Genomic DNA, 21,840 nt, shown 5'->3' with positions numbered 1-21,840 from the left:
AAAGTAATACATTAGGTAAAGAGGGTTCCGGCTCGCGAAGCTTACAATCTATGCGATAGATAGTTGGCTCTCAGTTATTTTAGGTAAGTTACTAGGGTTCCTATTTTTCCGATGCTCAAGGAAAATATGCATCCTTGGAAAAATAAATCAAGACTGAGGGCTGATTAAGGTCTGAGTGTTTACGTCAGGAATCGTAGATGGGCTGAATGGTTATCTGCTGTCAAACTCTGTAATCCCCCTTTGTGCAGCGCTATGGAATTTGATGGTGCTATAAAACAGAAAATAACAATTCTATCTTAGAGTGACTTGTGCGGCTAAAATTCCATTATAATCGTTATCCTGCCAGGTAGCCTCTCTCGTTACGATCGTGCGTTCCGGTGTCGGAGAGGTTGCTGCTGCAGCATTATTTTTGGTCCCTATTCGTGCAAAATGTTTGGCCTCTGGGTGCAGATGCTATAAATCACAACTTGGATTATTCAACACAGAATTTGTTCATTGTGTTCACTCAAAGAATCCTTGAAATCTCCCCGTATTTACCTGCATTTATTTTTTGGGAAAGTGACAGATTTTTATCCCCTTAACGAGCAATGACGTGCCATGCGTTAAATAAGCTTAGAAAACCATCAAGTGTGGCTTTATTTGCTTAAATGCTTTGATGTTGCAGCATTCAGCAACACAGAAATCTGCTCCGCCGACACCATGTGATCCTTCCCTGAAGCCTCAATATCAGCCATTTCAAATATGGCGGCAGACGCTGTATGTAGAAGAGCTTAGGAGGCGACCAACGAAAAATTGCCATAATGTGCTAGTAGTCGGTTCATCCTGATGACAGCTGAATGATGCCCCTTGTCACCCAATACAGTGTATAATGTTCTTGGTTTCTAAAGACTATGCCCCAAACAAACCTATATTGCTTTTACCAAAGTAGGAGTGTAACTTTTTGTTGCAGACCTTTTTGATTGACAGTGTGATTTTTCACAGCAAAAAGTAGTATTTTGATCACAGGCTATGCAACTGCACACCGCGGATTTGGATATCCGTAAAGGCAACCAAATCTTAGATGGACAGGACCCGTCACCCCACTATAAAGTGTATTATTTGCAGATAAGACTTCTTACTCAAATAATATTACATTTGCTTCATAAATAAAGTGTTTGCAATTCAGTGAAAAATCCTCAACTGTATCTTTCTATCACTGAAAAAGTCTTCTCTGATTACATCCACTTCTTTTGCCTGATGTGACCTGATTTCTACCGCACTTATCTACTACACTCAGTGAAGGAAAACTTTCCTACATTACATCTCAATGAGGACATTGTTAAATTGAAGGAAATGAGAACTTGTTTTTGGTAGTTTTAAGTAAATAGAATAAAATTAGGCTAAAAACAGCAAAAGTGACAGTACCTATTAAAGAACAGTATGGGGGTTTGTAAGAAGGGATTTTTTTTTTAGGTATTTCAAGCAATATGCTAATCTCACTAAAGCGTAGAATAAATTCATCATGATTGAGAACGCTTGCCTTAAGTGTTATCTGTACCTTGTTTCAGTCATCTAGTGATGGGACAAATGGACCAAGTCAACCTGGACTTTTTCCTAATGGGCCTCGGTTGATGAGAGCACCTTATGTAAGTACATTTTTGGTCTTCTGTTGGTATAAACATATATAAACCTTTTCATATTAGCCGGGATACTGGAGAAAACACATTTATTGGAAATAAAATCTGGAGTAAAATATCACTGGATTGTTTAGAAAGAATGGGATCCAAATTCGAGAGTCTGAAGTTTGAGATGTTCATTTTGTCTGAAACCTTTGATGCGTTTAGTTGCAGCTACACATTGGGTCGGATGTATTACAAGCACTGGGGTTGTTTTCCTTTTGGCTAAAATAAATGGATAGTTGGGGATGTGATGAGCTATAGTCTGGTGTCTCTTTATGAAGCTGAGATGAGAAAAGCTGCGGTATACAATAAATGTACATATTGTGTCTAAATGGAAATTGCCATTCCCCCCTTAGATGAATCCAGTCCCACATTTTCCAGGCATGCCCCTGGCCTCTTTGGGTCCGAGAGCAGGTGTAGGACCGCATGGAATGATACCTCCCTTGATGGGACCACTTGGTGGGCATCAAATGACTCAGGTAATGCATATTTTTAATTTGGGCTTAGAAACTATATATACTGCAGTTTTACAATTGATTTTCTATATTTTCTACAATTTTTAATATTCTGTTGTACGTATTACCGACTTTTTCATTGTTTTGTTACAGATGCCTACAATGATACCTCCTCTCATGTCGGGAATGATGATGACTACTCATGTTGCCCCAGGGCCGTTACCAGCTGCACTACAGGTTGTTAGATTTTGCATGGTTGATGCTCCTGTTTTATGTTAAAATAATGCATTTGTACACTTACAATCTGATTGTATGTTAAAAATGTGCCAGTATCTTTAAGAGGTTGTTTGTTAACCTATAGAGAGGATCTCATTGTGTGAGCTTTTCAGGCTAGTGTTCCATTGCCAATCTTGAACAATGCATGTGGGAAGAAAGTATTGGAAGTGTGTTCATGTCCACTAGACCCAGGCACAGTCTGAGGGAAACGCCTTTAAAATAAAATAATCAACAATGCGAAAGATGTTGTGTCATCAGCACCTGAGAGACAAAAACATGCAATTTAGTTATTTCTGCCACTTTAGATTTTAGGAATCTCTTAATAAACACTGAAATAGTTTGTACTTAACTGTTTCTTGGTTTGATGTTAACTGTGTGTTTTGTTTTGGGCAGGCCGGTGTAAACAGCATGGATCCCCAGCTAGGTATGTGTTTTTTTTTTGGATATATATATTATATATATCTGTTTTTGCCTGTTGCTAAAATCTATAGTTTATGCCGTCTTTACCAAATGTTTTTAATTGCAAAACATTACCAATTTGTTGCTAATTGGCACACTGTGATAGCACTACATACCCTTTCAAGCCCTTTGAAATTAAAATTTCTTCTCCCTGGCACAAGACCTATTGCAAAATCATGATAAAAATTCCACTGCTGCTTATGGCTGTCACATTGTATCAATGGGTGTACATTTAAATTAAAATGCTTATTTATGCAAAATGTAAAATATTATGTTTATTACAAACGTATTAAATTTAGCTTTTTTTTTTTCTCCCCCATAGCTCAGGCAGCTGTTACGCAGGTAGGTAATATTTTGGATCCTAGTACTGATTGATGGTTTATCAAACGCAAATACTCATAACGTGACTGTCTGGTTTGTCAAATGTTGGATATTTTTTTTCACTGGGCACTTAACTTTCTATAAATTATCTGCACCTTCCTCCTGTCTGCTTCACTTTATTTATTGGCATGTTGCTCTGATTAAAAGTGATTCCCTGTTTTTCATATTCATTCCAGACAAGCTGTGATATAGAAATATATATATATATATATATATCTCACACACGCACACTTTCACTGCATTTTACAGTAACGATGCTTGGGTTATGTCAAGTGAGCACTGTACAGTAAGGTACACTTCAAATCTAATATGCAACAGAGAAGAATTACTTCCTCTGCTTAATATTTTGCCATTACGTGAAGCTTCTACATCTACAAACTTTTTATTAACAAAAGCAAAACACCATTAAAAGCAAGCAAAAATAGGGCTTATTGCCCACTAGTGAGATGTTCCTTCTATGCTGTGGTGACAACCAGTTTCTTACCCTGAGAAATATTGAACCCTTTATTTTAAATACGATCCCTGATGAAGCATTTAACACATGGCTTGGCCGTTCCCTGCAGAATGGTCTTACCTTAAATTTGACTAAAGTCTGGGGGGCAGTAATATTTCACTATATTTCTTTTTCCTCTTTTAGCCACCGCACCCTGTTATTACAGCACAAGCCGTTACAACTAATAGTTTAGCAAATGAAGAACAAAGTAAAACAGTAAGTAGCAGGTGTGTTCCTATTTGGTGTGTGAGTTTTCTCTTTGCCCCTAGTCTAAACCTGTGTTTTAATCTGACAGAAGTCTGTATGGACTGAACACAAATCCCCTGACGGAAGAACATATTATTATAATACAGAAACGAAACAGTCCACTTGGGAGAAGCCGGATGAAATGAAATCACCTGTCGAGGTAACTTCAATTTTATTGCCGTTTATCATAATTAACTGACAGTCTGACAAAAGGCAGACAGCGCTAAACATATAATGGTGGCCATAAAGAATTTGTCATCGGCATGCTAAATTCGCGTTGGAAAACATTAATATAGACACATTTAAGCAATGTGCATTCCGAACGTACAGTGATATTTGTATTTAACTTTTATTTTTTCTCTCTGTCTCTTAGCAATTGTTGTCCAAATGCCCTTGGAAGGAATTTAAATCCGACTCTGGGAAACCATACTACTATAACTCTCAGACGAAAGAGTCCCGATGGGCAAAGCCCAAAGAGTTGGAAGATCTTGAGGGTAGGTGGTACCAATGGTACATGATTATTTAGCATCACATAATTTGTCTGCCTTTTTGAAGTATATACAGGGGCGTCTTTTCTACAAGTCAATTAACACGATTGTTCATTTAAAGCAAATGTAGTTACTTTATACAGGCTGCCTGATTTACTTAAATTAGCTTCAACTGCATGGTAGGCAGTCAGCATCTTATGTTTTCAATTCATTATACAGATTTTGGGTGGCCACTCTATAGTGCATCCATCTTCAAATGTGATGTGGATTTAACATGCAGAGCATGAATAAGTAGTCTGCAGTTTGTGCGTATTAAAACGTGAAAACAACACCAGGCTTTATGCTTAGACCTGGAGCTCCTCTGATTTCCCAATAGTGTGGTGTCTTTGAAGAGAGGCTAATATATTTTGGATGCTGCCCCACTGCTTGTTTCAATCTAAAACCCCCTGGAGGGTTTTTCTGACGAAATCTCTCTGCTAAGGTTCTATTTAGTACATCACCAGTGTCTGTAATAACAATACTCCTATTAATGGCTTTTCCTTTTTTTTTTCCCCCATTTCAACTCTACAGTTATGATAAAAGCTGAGGAAAACAGGTATGTAAATCCGATTTCTAATTAATGGCTGTTGTGTGTTAGTGTAGTACAGTTGTCTTTACAAGCAATTAAGTAGCAAATAATTTGCACTTTTTATGCTTCTTCAGTCACATTCTTAGTCCCACATCAGCTAAATAAATCAAGTTATTCAAGCGAATGAAATTTCACTCTTAATTTGTCCTTCTGCTGGTGTGATGCGGTGAGTTTTGTTGTTGGTCTGTTTTGACTGACTGCATCTTATAATAAAAATGAACAATGGATGAGGGATTAGCTATGAAGAAATTTGATCAATCTTGTTTTCTGGCACGGCAGACATTAAACATGTTTACATAGGCACAAACACTACTTGCAATAGGCTTATTTCTATATAACCATAGCTTACTAACTTGTTTGTTTTGTTTGCTGTAAACCAGCGCCCCGCAGGAAGATACTGCAGCCCTCCTGTCTGCACCTGGCACTGTTCCTGGGGAGGCTAACAGCACCCCTGTGCCCCTGGCTACCGAACTGGAGCCAGTCGCTTCTGCTCCGGCAACTCCTGCCATAGACACTGAAAATACGCTTACGGATTCTACCGAAGAGCAAGCCCTGTCTATAGCGTCCTCCATTCAAGAGAAGGAAGTAGAAGTCGGCAGCGGTGTTATGATTGATGAAACTTCGCAACAAGAGCCTATTGTAGAGTGAGTGCATGTGCTATACAGAAAAGACATTAAATATGTATATATCTTGTCCCTTTTGCATTATTAAAATATCCATAGAGCCAGTGGAGCAGTGCTAATTCACACATACTATTCAGATGATCTAAATTTGAGTAGACCCTTTCTTTCTAAAATTCATTTTGTTTGTCTTTTTTTTTAATTTAGAGCGGCTCCTGTAGAGGAGAGAGAGGAGAAAATTCTAAAGAAAATCTACACTTGGAACACAAAAGAAGAAGCAAAACAAGCCTTTAAGGAGCTCCTTAAGGAAAAGGTACGTGTTTTATTGGGCTGTTAAATTGTAAGTCATTTGTTGCTGTTAAGCGGTTTAAAAAGCTTACCCTATGTCATGTTTGCAGATACTGAGTGGAAATACCAATGCTTTTTTAAACCGCTAAACTTTTAAATTTAGTGCCAGTGTATATATATGTTACATTTATTTTACATTTCTTATTTTTTATTCTAGCGTGTTCCATCCACTGCTTCTTGGGAGCAAGCTATGAAAATGGTCATTAACGATCCCAGATATAGGTATGTACAAACACCCTCTCTGCGCATGATTTCTAGTATGCTTTGGTGGTTTTGCTTGTATACAGATGCTATATAGCTGTATTTTGTGAATGCATTGTTGGAATTTACACTACTTTAAGTGATGCTAGTATATAAAAAATTTGCCCTCCCCCCTTACGAAGTTTAATTTGTTGAATTCTCCTTTTTCCAAAATGTTTCTCTTTAGTGCATTGGCTAAATTGAGTGAGAAAAAGCAAGCTTTTAATGCCTATAAGGTCCAAACGGAGAAAGAAGAAAAAGAAGAAGCTAGACTGAAATACAAGATTGCAAAGGAAGATTACCAAAGGTTCCTAGAAAATCACGATAAGATGACTTCTACAACTAAATACAAGTAAGTGTGTAAATGATATATACATATACTGTATATATATAATGTGTGTATGGCAAATCTTATATAAATTGCCTTATGTTCTTATGTTTACTAGAAAAGCAGAACAGATGTTTGTTGAGCTGGAAGTATGGAATGCTATTTCTGAACGCGACCGTCTTGAAATCTACGAAGATGTTTTGTTCTACCTTGCAAAAAAAGAAAAGGTAATGGTTTAATCTCTGCCCCTCTGTTTATTAACGTTACATATGATTGAAAATGAAAATTAAGCCATGTGTCGTAACATGTATAATGCAATCATACATAACTTGAAATCTTATGGCAAAGTAAAATGTTTTGTGTTTTTTTAAGACCGCTATATGTAGACTCCTCCGTTACTAGTGATATGTAAAGATATCGTCGGGGGGGGGGGGGGATTAGTGCTCATTTGGTGACTTTGTCCTACTTCCAATCCGCCTAAAGATTGGGTCTTCTGATGCATACTATTGTTCCTGGTTTTCATAGGAACAAGCTAAACAGCTTAGGAAGAGAAATTGGGAAGCCTTAAAAAATATTCTGGACAACATGGCAAATGTAACATACAGCACCACATGGTCAGAGGCCCAGCAATACCTTATGGACAATCCAACATTTGCAGAGGATGAAGAACTTCAAAGTAAGTCTGAGTATAAGGATATTTTCTTTGTAGCTAGAAAGGTAATCTGCTGTGTGTGTAACGTGGGGGGCGTTTAAACCTTAATTGTGTTATACTGACTACTTTTGTACAGTCTGCATGTTGGTGCTTAGATGCCAATGTGTTCATACATGTTGGTTGGAGCCTTTTAGCGTTTACATCAGAATACAAAAAGTTATGCCATGGAGCTTGTTTTAGCACGAGATGGAACAGTTCTATCTGTGGCTGTTGCACTTATTCCCTGCTAGGAACTGCCTAGCAATGATAAGATTGTTTCGTTTGAGCCGGGCCCTCCTCACCTCCTCTCTGTAAGTCTCTTTGTTATGTTATATACTACTTATGTCCTGTCTACCCATTGTACAGCGCTACGGAGTCTGATGGCGCTATATAAAACAATAAATGCTAATTATCATTACCTCTGTAAAACCCATCGTTGCTATTTTACAAGTGTATTTTCTTTTAAGACATGGATAAGGAAGATGCTCTAATATGCTTTGAAGAACACATTCGTGCTTTGGAAAAAGAAGAGGAAGAGGAGAAGCAGAAAAGTTTGCTAAGAGAAAGGAGGCGGCAGAGGAAAAACAGGGAGTCTTTTCAGGTTGTTACAGCTTTACGTTTTTACTGTACAAATCATGAATGCCAGGCAGGTACAACAAACAAATTATATAGGTCATCCTATAATCAGGTCAGGTAAATATTATATGTTGCGTGACTATCAGGTCTTATTGACCTAATATACAATAATCCCTGGTATTTACTCTCAAATAAAATAGACTAGTAGAATCTGTCTGACTTTGGCATATACATTGCTTTCTAAAGCTTTATGGTTTGTCCAGATGTGTTTTATATGAATGAAGGTGTAGTTTTATTCAGTTGGGATTCCAAACTAAGTGTATGGACTTAAGGAAATATTTACTCCTACTACTTGCAAAAAAGTTGCTATTTTTCTCTGTTATCTTTGTAATATTTTCTTTGTGGTTTTCCTTAGGTATTTCTGGATGAGTTGCACGAACACGGGCATTTACATTCCATGTCTTCGTGGGTTGAGTTGTACCCCACCGTTAGTTCTGACATCAGGTTTGCCAACATGCTTGGTCAGCCAGGTAAAGATTTCCGTTGCCGAAAAGGGTTTTCCCCACATATATATATGTGAGTGTGTGTGTGTGTATATATATGTATTTATGTATGTATGTATATACACACACACACACACACAATGTGTGTATTTTGCAAGGGATTTCAAATGTAATACACTTGATAATTTTATGTGTGCATCCTGCTGTATTAAAAGGATCAGCAATTAGAATCAAAGCACTCTTTGGTAATTTTTTTTTGTGTCGTTATATTCTGGTGGCAGCAGGCACTGCTACTAATGGGTATCTCTATACACTTCCAGCCTGCAAAAGCCCCCTTTACACTTCTAATATTTTTAACAATACATACACCATGTCATTCACACCATCGCCAAACATGCCATGTTACCAGCTAGTCTCCAATAATATTTTCTTTTCTCTAGAGAGAAGAGTTAGTTAATGGAAGTATATAGTCATACTCATTACTTTCCCATTGCAGCCCAGTCATTTTCAGGTGGGTCTCAGACACACTGCAGTCTTGTATTTTTATCTATTTTAAAAGCTTCAAAAGAAATACACTGGTTGTGATTGGGGACACTTAGGAATAAGAGTCTTGTTTTTGCTATAATTGTAGGGACGCTGCATTTGTTAAATCTTATATTTAAAGCGACCTGTAATGTTTTACAGGGTCAACTGCACTAGACCTCTTCAAATTTTATGTTGAGGGTCTGAAGGCACGGTACCATGATGAAAAGAAGATAATAAAAGATATTCTAAGGGTAAGTTTTTGGTTTTTTTTTGTTTTTCTTATTGTATTTTTGTTTTTTTTTGGAATTAGTTTTTTTCTTTACCTTGGTTAGATTACATGTGTTCATGGTTTTTATGTTTTCTTATGCTCTAGGACAAAGCCTTTGTTGTTGAACTCTCTACCTCGTTTGAAGACTTTGTTTCAGTGATCAGTTCAACCAAAAGGGCCACTACATTGGATGCTGGAAATATTAAACTTGCTTTCAATGGTGTAAGTAGGAAGTCTTTTATATTTAGAGAGTGTGTAGGATACAATATCCATTTTTTTTAATGGTCTTTAGTGTGATTTGCTAGTAAGGAGCATTTTTTAACAACAAGACCTCTGACTGTTGCTGTTACCTGTTACTTTTTATAATGTGCATTGCAGATTATCTCTGTCCTGATTAGGGTTCTCAACAGTAATCTGATATTTTGTTTAATCTCGTTTTGGTGAGCAAAATATTTGGAAAGTGTTTTAACAAGCTGCAGGAGGGAAGTTTATTTCAGATGGGACCGGAGGCCATTAGTCTTAAACTAGGAGGTCAGAGGTTTAGGTGCCGGGAAGTTTTATTTTTCTGAAAAGGTGGTCAATGAATGGACTAGCATCCCAGCAGAAGAGGTAGCGGCTAGTAAAGTGATGGGATTTAAACATGGGTGGGATAGGCATAAGGCTATCCTGAAACTCGGACAAGACCAAAAACTGATTATTTTCCCCCAGTGCAGAGATTCAGAAATTAGACATATTAGATGGTTCTTATCTGCTGTCAAATTACTATATTACTATATGTTACTATGTTTAAGCAACAGTTGTGTAAAAATGATGACATTGAAACCTCAATGCTGGTCTCCCTGTACCCTAGATTGTTTTAAAGTCAGCCATTTGGGGGCTACTGAGCCCCCACTCTCTGATTATACCAGCTTGGCTAGAGCGGCATGACACAATGCTGATGGGTTCAGTCTTGAACCCATAACGGTTGGGAAGAATGCATTTGGCGTAAGAAAATGTACGTTCCAGATGTCTGTGCCATTGTGTGTAAGTGCTGTCGGCACGTATTGTTGGATACACAATGCATCTGTAACTAAAAAAAACTTAAGATGGCAACTTTTCTGTGTTGAAGCTTTTGGAGAAGGCTGAGGCACGGGAACGAGAGAGAGAGAAGGAGGAAGCGCGAAAAATGAAACGGAAAGAATCTGCCTTCAAAAGTATGTTGAAGCAGGCAGCTCCTCCGGTAGAGCAGGATTCTCTCTGGGAAGAGGTAATGCACGTGAACGTACAATGCTATACAACCTCTGTTCTCGTTTTCTCATTTATTTAAAAACATTATCAAAATATTAAGACTTGGAAATATGTGGCTGCATTCTAACCATTTCCCTTATGTTTATCATGATCTGCGTTAGGTTCGGGAACGGTTTGTTAAAGAGCCAGCCTTTGAAGATATCACGTTAGAATCTGAACGCAAAAGGATATTTAAAGATTTTATGTATATGCTAGAGGTAAGATCCTTCGTTCCCCTGACATAGCAGGTCATACTTCTATATACCCATACCCTAAAAAAATGTTTTTTAATTAATAACCTGATTTAGAAGAGATAAAGTAAGTGGTGTTACATGTTGCTGCAAGTTTGAATAATACCTAATGCTGTTTCATGAGAGACCCTGAGGTCTGGGACTAGTACTAAATGATTAAATATATATATTTTTTTAAATATTCTTAATGATTATATATATAAAGCAAGAAGGGATTAGTTAGGTTGCCAGCGTAACTAATATTAGATCCCTGTATTCATTATTATACTGGTCATCACTTCCAGTGATTGCTACTGTTACAGGTTTTTGCAGTATTCAGATTATAGTTTTATAGTTCAGATCAAAGGAGGATTCCTGGGGTGATAAACAGTTTGTGGAATAGAGTCTTAATGAGACCGGCTTGGATATATGCAATCTGGAGAATTCATTGTTTTTCACGTGCATTGAGTGTGTAACACTTATTTAATAGCATGAATGTCAGCATCACCATTCGAAAAACAAGAGACACTCTAAGAAATCGAAGAAACATCATCGGAAGAGATCTCGATCTCGTTCGGTAAGTGTGTACTGTGTGTCAAAGCACGCTTATTCTATACTGGTTTTTTTTTTTTTTTTGGTTTTTTTTTTTGGTTTTACAATATGTGTTTTTTTTATTTTTTTTTTAATATTACTAGGGATCTGAATCGGAGGAAGAGGAGGAAAACCACACAAAAAAGAAAAGGCAACGGTCAGGCTCCCGATCAGCCTCTGAACATTCCACAAGTGGAGAGTCCGGTAAGATTCACACTCTAAAAACTCCATTTCATTTGTACAGATTAGTATTGGTGATAGGCAGCGTTGTTCAAAGAAACTGTAAAACGTAAATGGTATCCATAAAACATATTAGTCCATTACTTTGATATGCGTGACACGACATGCGTTTTAATACTAGAATGTCTTATGGGCGCTCTGGTCAGTGTCCACGCATTGGTGCTGTAAGCTGTGTACGTGATGTCTAAAGACCAAAGTAGGGCTGCAACTAACGATTATTTTAATAATCGATTAGTTGGCCGATTATTTTTTCGATTAATCGGATAAAAAAAAACAATATGCAAATTTTTTGTTTATTTAAAATAATTTAATGAACTGGATGTTAAAAAACAACTTAAAATTTACATTAACATTCTTATTTTGTTATGATGTAATAAAAAAACAATATTTTCAAAGTACAAAAACCCAAACACAATATTTATGAAACAAAATAACCCCAAACATTCTGAAAAGAGGTGGACTATTACTGTTCAAGAAACTTTGCACCCGGCACTTTGCACCCGGCCCTGGCACTTTGCACCCAGCACTTTGCCCCACCCCTGGCACTTTGCACCCGGCACTTTGCCCCAGCCCTGGCACTTTGCACCCAGAACTTTGCACCCAGCACTTTGCACCCAGCCATGGCACTTTGCACCCAGAACTTTGCACCCGGCACTTTGCACCCAGCCCCGGCACTTTGCACCCAGCCCTGGCACTTTGCACCCAGCCCTGGCACTTTGCACCCAGAACTTTGCACCCAGCCCTGGCACTTTGCACCCGGCACTTTGCACCCCGGCACTTTGCACCCAGCCCTGGCACTTTGCACCCAGCACTTTGCACCCAGCCCTGGCACTTTGCACCCAGCCCTGGCACTTTGCACCCAGCCCTGGCACTTTGCACCCAGCCCTGGCACTTTGCACCCAGCACTTTGCACCCAGCACTTTGCACCCAGCACTTTGCACCCAGCACTTTGCACCCAGCCCTGGCACTTTGCACTGTGCCCCTGCACCCAGTCTCCAACTCTGCCCTGCACCCAGCCCTGCCCCCACATTCTGCCCTGCCCCCACACTCACACCCTGCACCCACTCTGCTCTGCACCCACACTCACACTCTGCCCTGCACCCAGTCTCCAACTCTGCCCTGCACCCCCACCCCCACTCTGCCCTGCACCCAGTCTCCAACTCTGCCCTGCACCCCCACCCCCACTCTGCCCTGCACCCAGTCTCCTGCCCTGCCCCCACACACACCCTGCCCTGCATCCCCACCCCCACCCTGCCCTGCACTCAGTCTCCTACCCTGGCCTGCCCCCCCCACTCTGCCCTGCATCCCCTGAAACCCCACCCCCACCCCCGCGAATCGCTCTGTGCGAACGGAGCCACTCGCACAGAGCGAACCGCAACTAAAAGAAGGCGCGTGTAGCGGAAGCGGGGAACGCTCGCGGAGGTAAGTAAAAGGAGCCGAGTGCTCCAACAACGAATCGATCACTCGATTAATCGATTTTATCGATTCGTTGTTTCAGCCCTAGACCAAAGTAACATTTATATTTGTTTAAACGGCAAATAGTGTTAAAAAAAAGCAATTCTGCAGATAAAGAAACGTTAAGACACCAAGATCTAAAATGTTTCTTTCTTAGTTAAATTGGCATGGGCTCTAATATCTTGCTACACTATGTCCTGTACAACATTTAAATGCATAATATATTCAAACAATGAATTAACTGTGTTTCAGGGTTTTTTCTTAATATGTTAAAATGAAGTTTGAGTATTTTCTTAATTTGTCCTTTCTCTCATGTTTTGTAGAAAAAAGCTACAAAAAATCAAAAAAACACAAGAAGAAAAGCAAAAAGAGGAGACACAAGTCTGTACGTGGCAATTCATTTTTCTTTGTGATTTTATATTCACTTTATTCCTCTTTATTTTTTTTCGTTTGGTTGTCATATCTAGTGTTCATTGTGCCTTTAGAATTTTATTTATTTGTTTCTCCTCTCCCACCTCAATAGAATTCACCAGAAACCGATGGTGACCGGGACCGAGACCGGGAAAAAGATAAAAAGGAAAGAGGGAGAGAGAGAGACAAAGAGAATGACAAGGATAGAGGTCGGCATAGATCACGCTCAAAGCAGAAATCTCCCAAAAGAAAAGGGGGCAAGGACTCTGTAAGTATTTATTATGGTAACTTTTAAAAATAAAATTTTTACTTTGTTTCTAAGTGTTTTTAAAAAGATGTTGTATTATAACACATTGTTCTGCATTATGCTGTATTTGAGCAACAGTAACTTCTAGCGCTTCCCCATTTTAGGGTAAAACTAGGTGAGTTCTTGGCTCTTCTATTCATTTTTAAGGTGTCGGTATTCAAAGATAAATGCCTGTATTGAACATTGATATTTGCTGCTTGCAAAAAACAAGAAATTCTGTGTTTTTTTTCCCCTGTATTTTATCACACTATATTATGAAATGGTTTGATTAGTTTTTAACTTGCATGTTCTGCTAGATGCAAACAGGTTTTAAACTGGTTAGATCTGCCGCTTCTGACACCACCTTCAACACCCGATGCAGTAAATACACATAGAGGGGGATTCACGAAGGGCCGAGTTAATCGGAGAATCCCTGTTGAGATGAAATTGGTTACTCAAGAGGAATCACTAAAATGTTCTACTGGATTAGAAAAAAAACCAACTAAAAGGGTGGAATTTTATATTTGTTACTGTAGTTTAGTGCTCACTTTTTTCTGAGCTTTCATTCTATTGTGTGTGTGTGCATGAATTAATGGGTGATATGCTCTTCCAGCGTCTCTCTTCTGCTGCTTTTCAAACGAATCCCCTGTAGTTCCCACAAGTAAGGAGGTTTTGAAATTGCTGTTTTTACTAAAGTGTATGTTATTTCAACTATTAAAAATATATTTTATGCAAAGTATATTTCAAATGCTATTTATTCCCAATCCATAACTTGAGTGGTCGTGTTTTTTTTCTTCTTAGCAGGGTCAGTGGGACACATCTGGAAGTGAACTAAGTGAAGGAGAATTAGAAAAAAGAAGACGGACCCTATTAAAACAACTGGATGATGATCAATAAGAACATCTTGAACCAAATACGTTTACAACATGTTCATGCATAATTTCAGATTGTAACGTGGGAATATGCTTCATGAATAAAATAAATCGGTCAGAGCTGCTCTATGTATAAAAACAATAGAATATGGGTGTTAGAAATCCAGATGTAAATTTAACTTTTTTGAAGAGTTGCCTTATGAACCATTTTTTTCTTTTCTTTCCAAATCCTTTGTTTTGGTTCCAGAGGCGTGTGCGATGCTTTACATGCCCCTCTGGTGCTAAAGGGGTTTACAGAATGTGCCACCAAACATTGTGAGAATCCTGTTGTCTAGAATCTGTCATTTGGCATGGGGCGGGGGGGGGAGCTACTGAATTGTACTTCTGATTTAAACAAAGTCCTATTTTTTTATTTGTTGAATTTTATTGGCAGCATATCCGTTCCTGCTTCGATTCATCAAGTTCATGTGGTTACACATACTTCTAATTGGAATATTTTTGTACATTTTTATGAAGTATTAAAACTGTCTTTTATTTTGTTCTAGTATTTATTTGCGCACTGGCCAGAGTATTACATCATCCAAATAAAAAATGGGTCCAAGCGTCCATTGAAGGTTTTATAATAATCATCCATGACGGTTGGAATCACGTGACTTCTTTACTAATTTTTTTTGTATTACTCTTTCATAGCCAGCAGTGCAATGAAAAAAAAAAAAATAAGAACTTGTTGGCCAAATGCATTAAACGGAGTTCAGTTAGCCGGCAATCCGTATTTCAGTGATGATTGATCTGTTTTAGATAACTGTGTATATATTAAGCAAGCACAAATGATTACCCTGCATTCCTCCGTAGATTTTTTTTTTCCCCCAGTCATTTTTGTTGAAATTATTATTAAACTTCCAGAACTCTTTTTGCAATAGCCTGCGTGTGCGCAAGTTTGTGTAACTCTGTGCAGTAACGATTCTTTTCTCTTGTAACATGTTTATTACCAGCAGTGTGCGGTTACAATGCAGAACGGAAGTAAGCTCCCAAGTTGTACTTGAACTACAACTCCCATGAGTCTAAGCCACTAAGGTAAATAAAATTAGGCCTATTTTGGGCTTCTATTTATGGGAAAGTTGTGTGAATGTTAAAATTACGTCCACTATCAATATATGTATCGTACGTGTACAAATCAAATAAGGTTTGGTTTCTTACAAATCTGGAACCAAGTACTCGTCAGATAATGCAGTGTACATATTTTTACATATAACATGGAAGCTTCTAATGTTTGTGTTGTTACACTGATGTGCATAAACACACAGATAATCCACACATGGATGCATTCATACAGGGGTATCCCCACATAAATACATACACAGTGACTGCTGGTATACACGGATCCCAGCTCCTACCTGCAGAGTCTCTCTTTCGTTAGCTGCGGGTTGAGTAGATGGCTGATCTATTACCTCTGACCCTTGCCGACAGCCATGGCAGTTCTGTCACATGACCGGAATCAGGAAGCCGATAATGGAATCTGTTCCGAGGCTGTGCATGAGTATTCCTCTCCGATGCACTGGATCCAGAGCTTTTTTTTTTTTTTTTCTTTCTTTATGGTGGAGGGAAGTGAAGGCATAAAATAAAAACTACTTTACTTGATTCAAATAACCCAAACGCATTAAAAAAAATAGAACCCCCGAGTAAAATAAATGTGATCCGGTCTCGTTTGAGGTTGGTACAGGAGTTAACCTTTATTTAAAATAATTAAAGGATCTGACTTAAGTTACGAGACCTGATTAATATTCAGTTAATGTTCTCGTGCGGGCTTTATGCGCTTTTCTTGATTATCACAGAAGAAAAGAATAGCCATTTATTAATGAAAGATGTATTGCACTATTTAGTGAGCGATATACCGCGCGCTATATCCAGTGCTTTTAATCAGACCTCTCGGGTTTCTGTGTCTAATACGAGACGTCGCATTCCACTGGTCTTCATTCTCAAATAGAGCAACGGAGAAGCATTCAAGTTAAAAGGAATTATTATATAATAATGTAATATACAAGCCATCCCTGTATAGAGTATACCGTTCTACGGCCTGGGATAGAATGTCGTTGATGCTTTCCCGCAACACAGGCTTCTTCTGGTGCTCTCTATTCATGTTCTTCCCTGGTTTGAATAATAATGATCGTTATGTCCTGTCTACCCTTTGTACATCGTAACGGAATTTCATGGCGCTATAATAAATAATAAATAATGTATTTCAAAGTGTGCCGTGTTGACACAGATTTAAATTTTCCTGGGGTAAAATGAATGATTAAAATGAGAAGAAGTAACGCAGGGGCATCTCTTAGTCTGCTAGTTTCACAATTACAAAACAAAAAGCACAGCCAATAGATTTAAATAAACTAATTAGATGACGCTAAAAGTCGGTTAGGTGGTTGTTCCTTACTCTTCGAGTTTTGGTAACCCGGCAGCAGATAATTAAGAACCGTCGGAAACCGTCTGGTCCGCCCATTATAAACCCAATAATACTATGGAAACATTCTGGGTTTTTTTTTTATTACACGAGGCAACCAACAAAATGCAGAATAAAACATAGATTTCTCTTAATTTTTTAAAACAAGGAAGCCAAAACAAATGGAAATAATACCGAGTAGTAGTGTAAATAGTTTATTTGATCATATGCAGAGGACAGACCAGAAAAGTAGCATGTGCCATTTCTAATATTACTAAGAAGCAGAGTACGACGCAGGAGAAAACATGCCAACATTTTTGAGATTCCAGCAACAAAGTTACTCTAGTTCTCCAATTGTTTTTTTTTCCTTTGAAACTAATTTCATGTTTTTTGATAAATTCTGGTAAAATGTCTACCTATGCAAAAATGACTAATAAAATATTGAATTAAATTATGAACCAATATTGGCATGTTCTCCCTGGATGTGTAAAGAACACATTTGTGCAATTGTAACAGTTATTGGCAGTTGTACAGAAAAACAAAAATGTTCTGTAAAAGTTTAGGAAATGTCTATGCAGCGAATTTTATCCCCAAAACTACTCTTTTTAGTTAAATATATAAAAAAAAAAACCCTATAAGTTAAAATAACATTCAGATTGTATAGCACAGGCTGATGCATTTTTTTAAACAATATTTACAGTATTACTCAGCGGCTAAATTGGGAATTAAGTATAAAAAACAAAAAAAACAACATAAAAAACTGCACCGACTTTGTAGCAAAATATCTGTACATTTAAAAACAGATTATCATAAAACTACACATTATTTCAAGGAGATCAGAAGAGAAACATCACCAGTGGTTCACTTAAACAAAAATTAAGTACAAGAAACATATGGGCAGGTTTAGCAAAAAAATTAGTGCAAAAATATATCTAAATATCACTTTTTGCACATGCCTTTTTTTTTTTTTTTTTTTTTTTTTACATTGGAATACAGGTGGGAAAATGTCCTTGGTTCATCTGGTTACTTTATTGCCCATTGCAAAAACTTAAGTAAAAAAAATCTAGTTAGTCTCCTTCAAACTGGTTAAATACTATACAATATTTTTTACAATGAACATATTACATTGCTTTCGGATTAGTTAAGCAGGAAAGCGACTGCATTGTCCTCAAAATAAAAAAATTTAAAAATTGGTGGAATATTTAGTGAGGTTAAAATTGGTTTGGCGTCTGGGATTATTGGGTAGATTATAAAGTACATTAAATAGTAATCATTGATATTGTCATATAGTGGTATATTTTTTAACAACAAATGCTTTACGAGATTTAATTTCCAAATTAACCTTCTAAATTTGTAATTGAAGTAAATAAAATGAAACCGGAAGTCGTTCACAGTGACATGGAAAGTCTGGATGGAATATTGTTTAAAAAAAAAAAAAAAAAGACAAAGTGGAACTGAATCTTAAATCAATATTGTAATGGGATTATCATGCCTAATACTGTTAGTTTTACTAGAGATGTTAATTATTTAGTGCTATTTGTTAATTATGAACAAATCCTCCCATTTAATCTTAATCCCAACAAGATATTTTGGGGTGTGCATGGAAACAATATTTTGTTTAAAGGTGCAGTTTTATTTTATATCGATTCCTTCACACACATCACAAGCCCTTTGGGTATTAAACCGTTAAGCGCGATATAAGCACGATACGAGCGGTTCTGCAAGGCCGGTGCGCTCAGTTGTCGGAAGAGATTCCATTAAACTCCCACGGCAGGTCATCAACAAGAATTCATTATTTAAAGACCGAAAAGACACAGACGTCGGCCGTTAATAACCACCCCTTTCGCGAGTAACAAAAAAAAGTCATGTGTAATTTACATTTTGGTTAAAAATACTGAGTAACGTATTGGTGTAAAGACATACCCGATCAAATCAAGTCCTATTGCTTTGATAAATTTGAGCGGGTACTTTAAATTTAGGCACTTGTTAGCTACAGCTGAATAGGTATCAGTGGGAGTGAGGATCCCAACGCGTTTTGAACATTAAATGCAATTCGTATAGTTCTGAGCGTTACGCTTCGAAGGCGAAATGCATCGTTTACAAAAAAAGCTTCAGTCAATGGTGGCTTTGTGGCCCACAGAGATCTCCGTTTCGAAGTCATATGGGGATTTCAGCACCATTAAGACAGCGCATGTTCTGGTCGTCAAAACGCTTCCTGACGCTTCTCCTCACCGCATCGGCTCTTCTGTACGGCTGGTTTCTAAGATCTGGGCAGGACAAAAAAAGTCACCAGCGGTTCTTTTGTTTTTTGTTATATTCGACAGAAATGAGGAAAGGTCCTGCTGGCAGCCAATCAAAGCAGCTTGTAAACAAAGAATAGAATGCAGCCCTCGTAATATTCTCTGTGCTGGTTATCGGATAACAGTCTATGGAATACTAGAGGACCAATAAGACCAGGGATGCATTATGTTTCTGATACCTGGCCAATTAATGTGACTTATTAGCATGTGATGACGCTATAGCCCTATACTAAAGGTGCCAATAGTTACCAGCGTCATACTGGATGAAATTGTTGGGTTAAAATTGAATAAAATAAACTTGAAAAGATCAGCGGTGTTATGTAATTATAAGTCAGGAATTTGTAATCGAGGTTTTCTTTAAATGGTGTTAAGGTTAGAAGTGATACTTGCTCAGCGGAGTAACCGCCAAGCACTCTGCGTGGGGCTCTGCCTTACGATGCCCGGCAGCTCCTAAGTTTTCTCTCTAACAGCAATCTGCACAGTGGATCAATCATTAGAAGTCAGCGACTCCTGGTGACTTCACAGGGTTAAGTCCTGGGACTCCAGTCCTGGAGGTGTGGCTAAAATCAAGAGGTGGGGCTAACCAGAGACTTTAAAAGGGAGGGCAGAAGTGGGTAGAATCTGGGGACCCAATGACACTCCCCCTGCCCAGATGGTGAAAATAACAACCAAAGTCCCCAGGGTAGCAGCGCTTCACCCAGAGACTCCAGGTAAATCCAAACATGTTCCCATGTATGTGGATCCAAACATGTTCCCATGTATGTGGATCCAAACATGTTCCCATGTATCTGGGCAGTCAGGGGTTAGGCACCGGCACCTAGGAAGTGAACTGTGAACACCTGAAATGAGGACCATTTTTTTAAATCTAAATGTGTGTACTAGGTGCATAAGATCTTTGACGGGGATACTATGTCCACCAATCAGGCGTCCGCTTGTAACCCTCCAGGCCTGAAGAACAGTTTATATTGTAGTTCGGTCAAGAGCCAAAACAAAACACAAATGTTCAAGAAAATATGTTTGAACCTTGATTACTTTTTTATAACGTGACGTGGAAGAGAATCTATGTTAGCACAGCGCTGCCAGATATGGTGGCGCTATATAAATTAATAAATAATAATAATAAATATAAGGAATAATAACAGCACACATTCTGTGTTTTCTGAATTAGTGTCAATAGGCCACAAAATGTACATATTTGGAGAAATTCAATAATTTACCACCACAAGATAGTTTTCTGACAACTTTTAAGTGAAGCTCAGTTATAAAAAGTTGACAGGTCCATATTGAACCATTTTGTCAATAATATGAATTATATTTTTTTTTTAACATTTCCCCTGTAATAATAATAATTATTATTATTAGTAGTATTATTATTATTTATTTTTAAGAGCCTTTTCCTTTGTAATGCTTTTGATTTTATTGCTGTTAGGTGAAAACGTTTAACCCTTTGAGTGCTCGAGGGGTGAATAGTGCATTTATATGCGTCCCACTGTTTACCTAATGGGGCAGATGGCTTAATCAGGCGCCTTGGACACTATGAATAATTTGAAATTTTGTATTAGTTGCTGGTCTGGCGAATACAGAGAGAGGAGGAAACCAAGTAAAAAATGATGCTTGCCAGCTCTGTGTATCCTCCACCACCGGTGTGCTAGAAGAATTCCTTACCCTCGAGTGAACATTTGGAAATTTAGTGATATTATTCTTCTTTAGGGCTAAACGGGAAAAAAAACACAAAATGATGGTTAAATAAATAAAATAAAGAGTATGGTTTGGGATTGAAGGGTATCTGAGCTCGACAATCGGTTCCTAGGCTGTGTTAGGCATTTGAGCAGGAAGAGAGACAGGAAGTTGGAGGCTAGCAGGGGGAGGAGTTAGGCTCTGCGAGGGAGGGGACAAGATGGCCACCCTCTGTAACACATCAAGAGTTTTTATTATCCGCTAAAACAATTTATAGATTATGAAGGCAAGCTGCTTTGAAGATTGGCCCCAGAAAGATAATTAATACAGCAATTAACACGAAACAAAGATGATTATTCAAAAGACATTTCACTGAGTCTACAAAGATGCCTTCCTAAATAACCCATACAAAATTAGAAAAAACTGAAAAAGTACAAAAAAACTCACCAAACGCTGCAATACGGCAGGGGTCAAAATGAAAAATATTCTAGATTTGGCGCAAAGTGCTTTCCGTATTGTAGGTTTGTTGTGTGTTTTTATTTGATAAGTGGGGTAAACAGTCACTGTTAAATAGCAGTGGTTTGTAAAAGTGAATATTTTTTTCCAGTTCCATTACAATCCATTACTGTCTTTAATGATAGATAATTGTCCAATGAGAACATTACACGGACTTTAATAATTTTAATTATCCGCACCCCTAAACTGTCGGAAAACTCTGTAGCTTTAAAATGGCTAGGTTACCAAAAAATCTTTAATCAACAGATTATTCATTGATTAATATAATATTTTTACTATGTTTGTGATAACTGATATTCACTTACAGTTTCTGACCATTACTGGGAATATGAGTACTAAAAGCTTAAAATCAACCTTATCCCACGGATATAGGTAATGA

At 37.9% G+C, this 21,840-nt stretch overlaps 2 protein-coding genes across 3 annotated transcripts in view; one reads left to right on the top strand and one right to left on the bottom strand.

The window, feature by feature from the left end:
* Positions 1-741: 741 nt before the first annotated feature.
* On the top strand, positions 742-14,559 carry LOC149285199 (pre-mRNA-processing factor 40 homolog A-like). The gene is made up of 27 exons (XM_089495737.1): positions 742-756; positions 1,548-1,625; positions 2,015-2,137; positions 2,267-2,350; positions 2,783-2,813; positions 3,171-3,190; positions 3,867-3,938; positions 4,018-4,128; positions 4,342-4,462; positions 5,027-5,051; positions 5,465-5,728; positions 5,912-6,017; positions 6,210-6,274; positions 6,480-6,644; positions 6,739-6,847; positions 7,146-7,296; positions 7,779-7,912; positions 8,303-8,429; positions 9,075-9,166; positions 9,289-9,405; positions 10,292-10,429; positions 10,572-10,667; positions 11,170-11,256; positions 11,375-11,474; positions 13,289-13,350; positions 13,489-13,644; positions 14,467-14,559. Exons 1-27 carry the CDS (start codon positions 742-744, stop codon positions 14,557-14,559), a joined length of 2,742 nt encoding a protein of 913 aa, XP_089351863.1.
* Positions 14,560-19,125: 4,566 nt separating this feature from the next.
* Positions 19,126-21,840, bottom strand: part of LOC149285198 (formin-like protein 2) — an 87,286-nt gene continuing 84,571 nt past the window's right edge. For both annotated transcript variants that reach the window (XM_089495682.1, XM_089495683.1), the window contains one exon: positions 19,126-19,235. In XM_089495682.1, the coding sequence (XP_089351808.1) occupies positions 19,126-19,235 (110 nt within the window). The remainder of the gene's footprint in view (positions 19,236-21,840) is intronic.

Source organism: Sceloporus occidentalis, unplaced genomic scaffold (assembly GCF_023333645.1).
Source record: "Sceloporus occidentalis isolate IW3139 unplaced genomic scaffold, rSceOcc1.0.p SCAF_83, whole genome shotgun sequence".
Lineage (NCBI taxonomy): Eukaryota > Metazoa > Chordata > Lepidosauria > Squamata > Phrynosomatidae > Sceloporus > Sceloporus occidentalis.
Note: the sequence above shows the minus strand (reverse complement) of the source record. Positions and strands in the feature narration are given on the sequence as shown.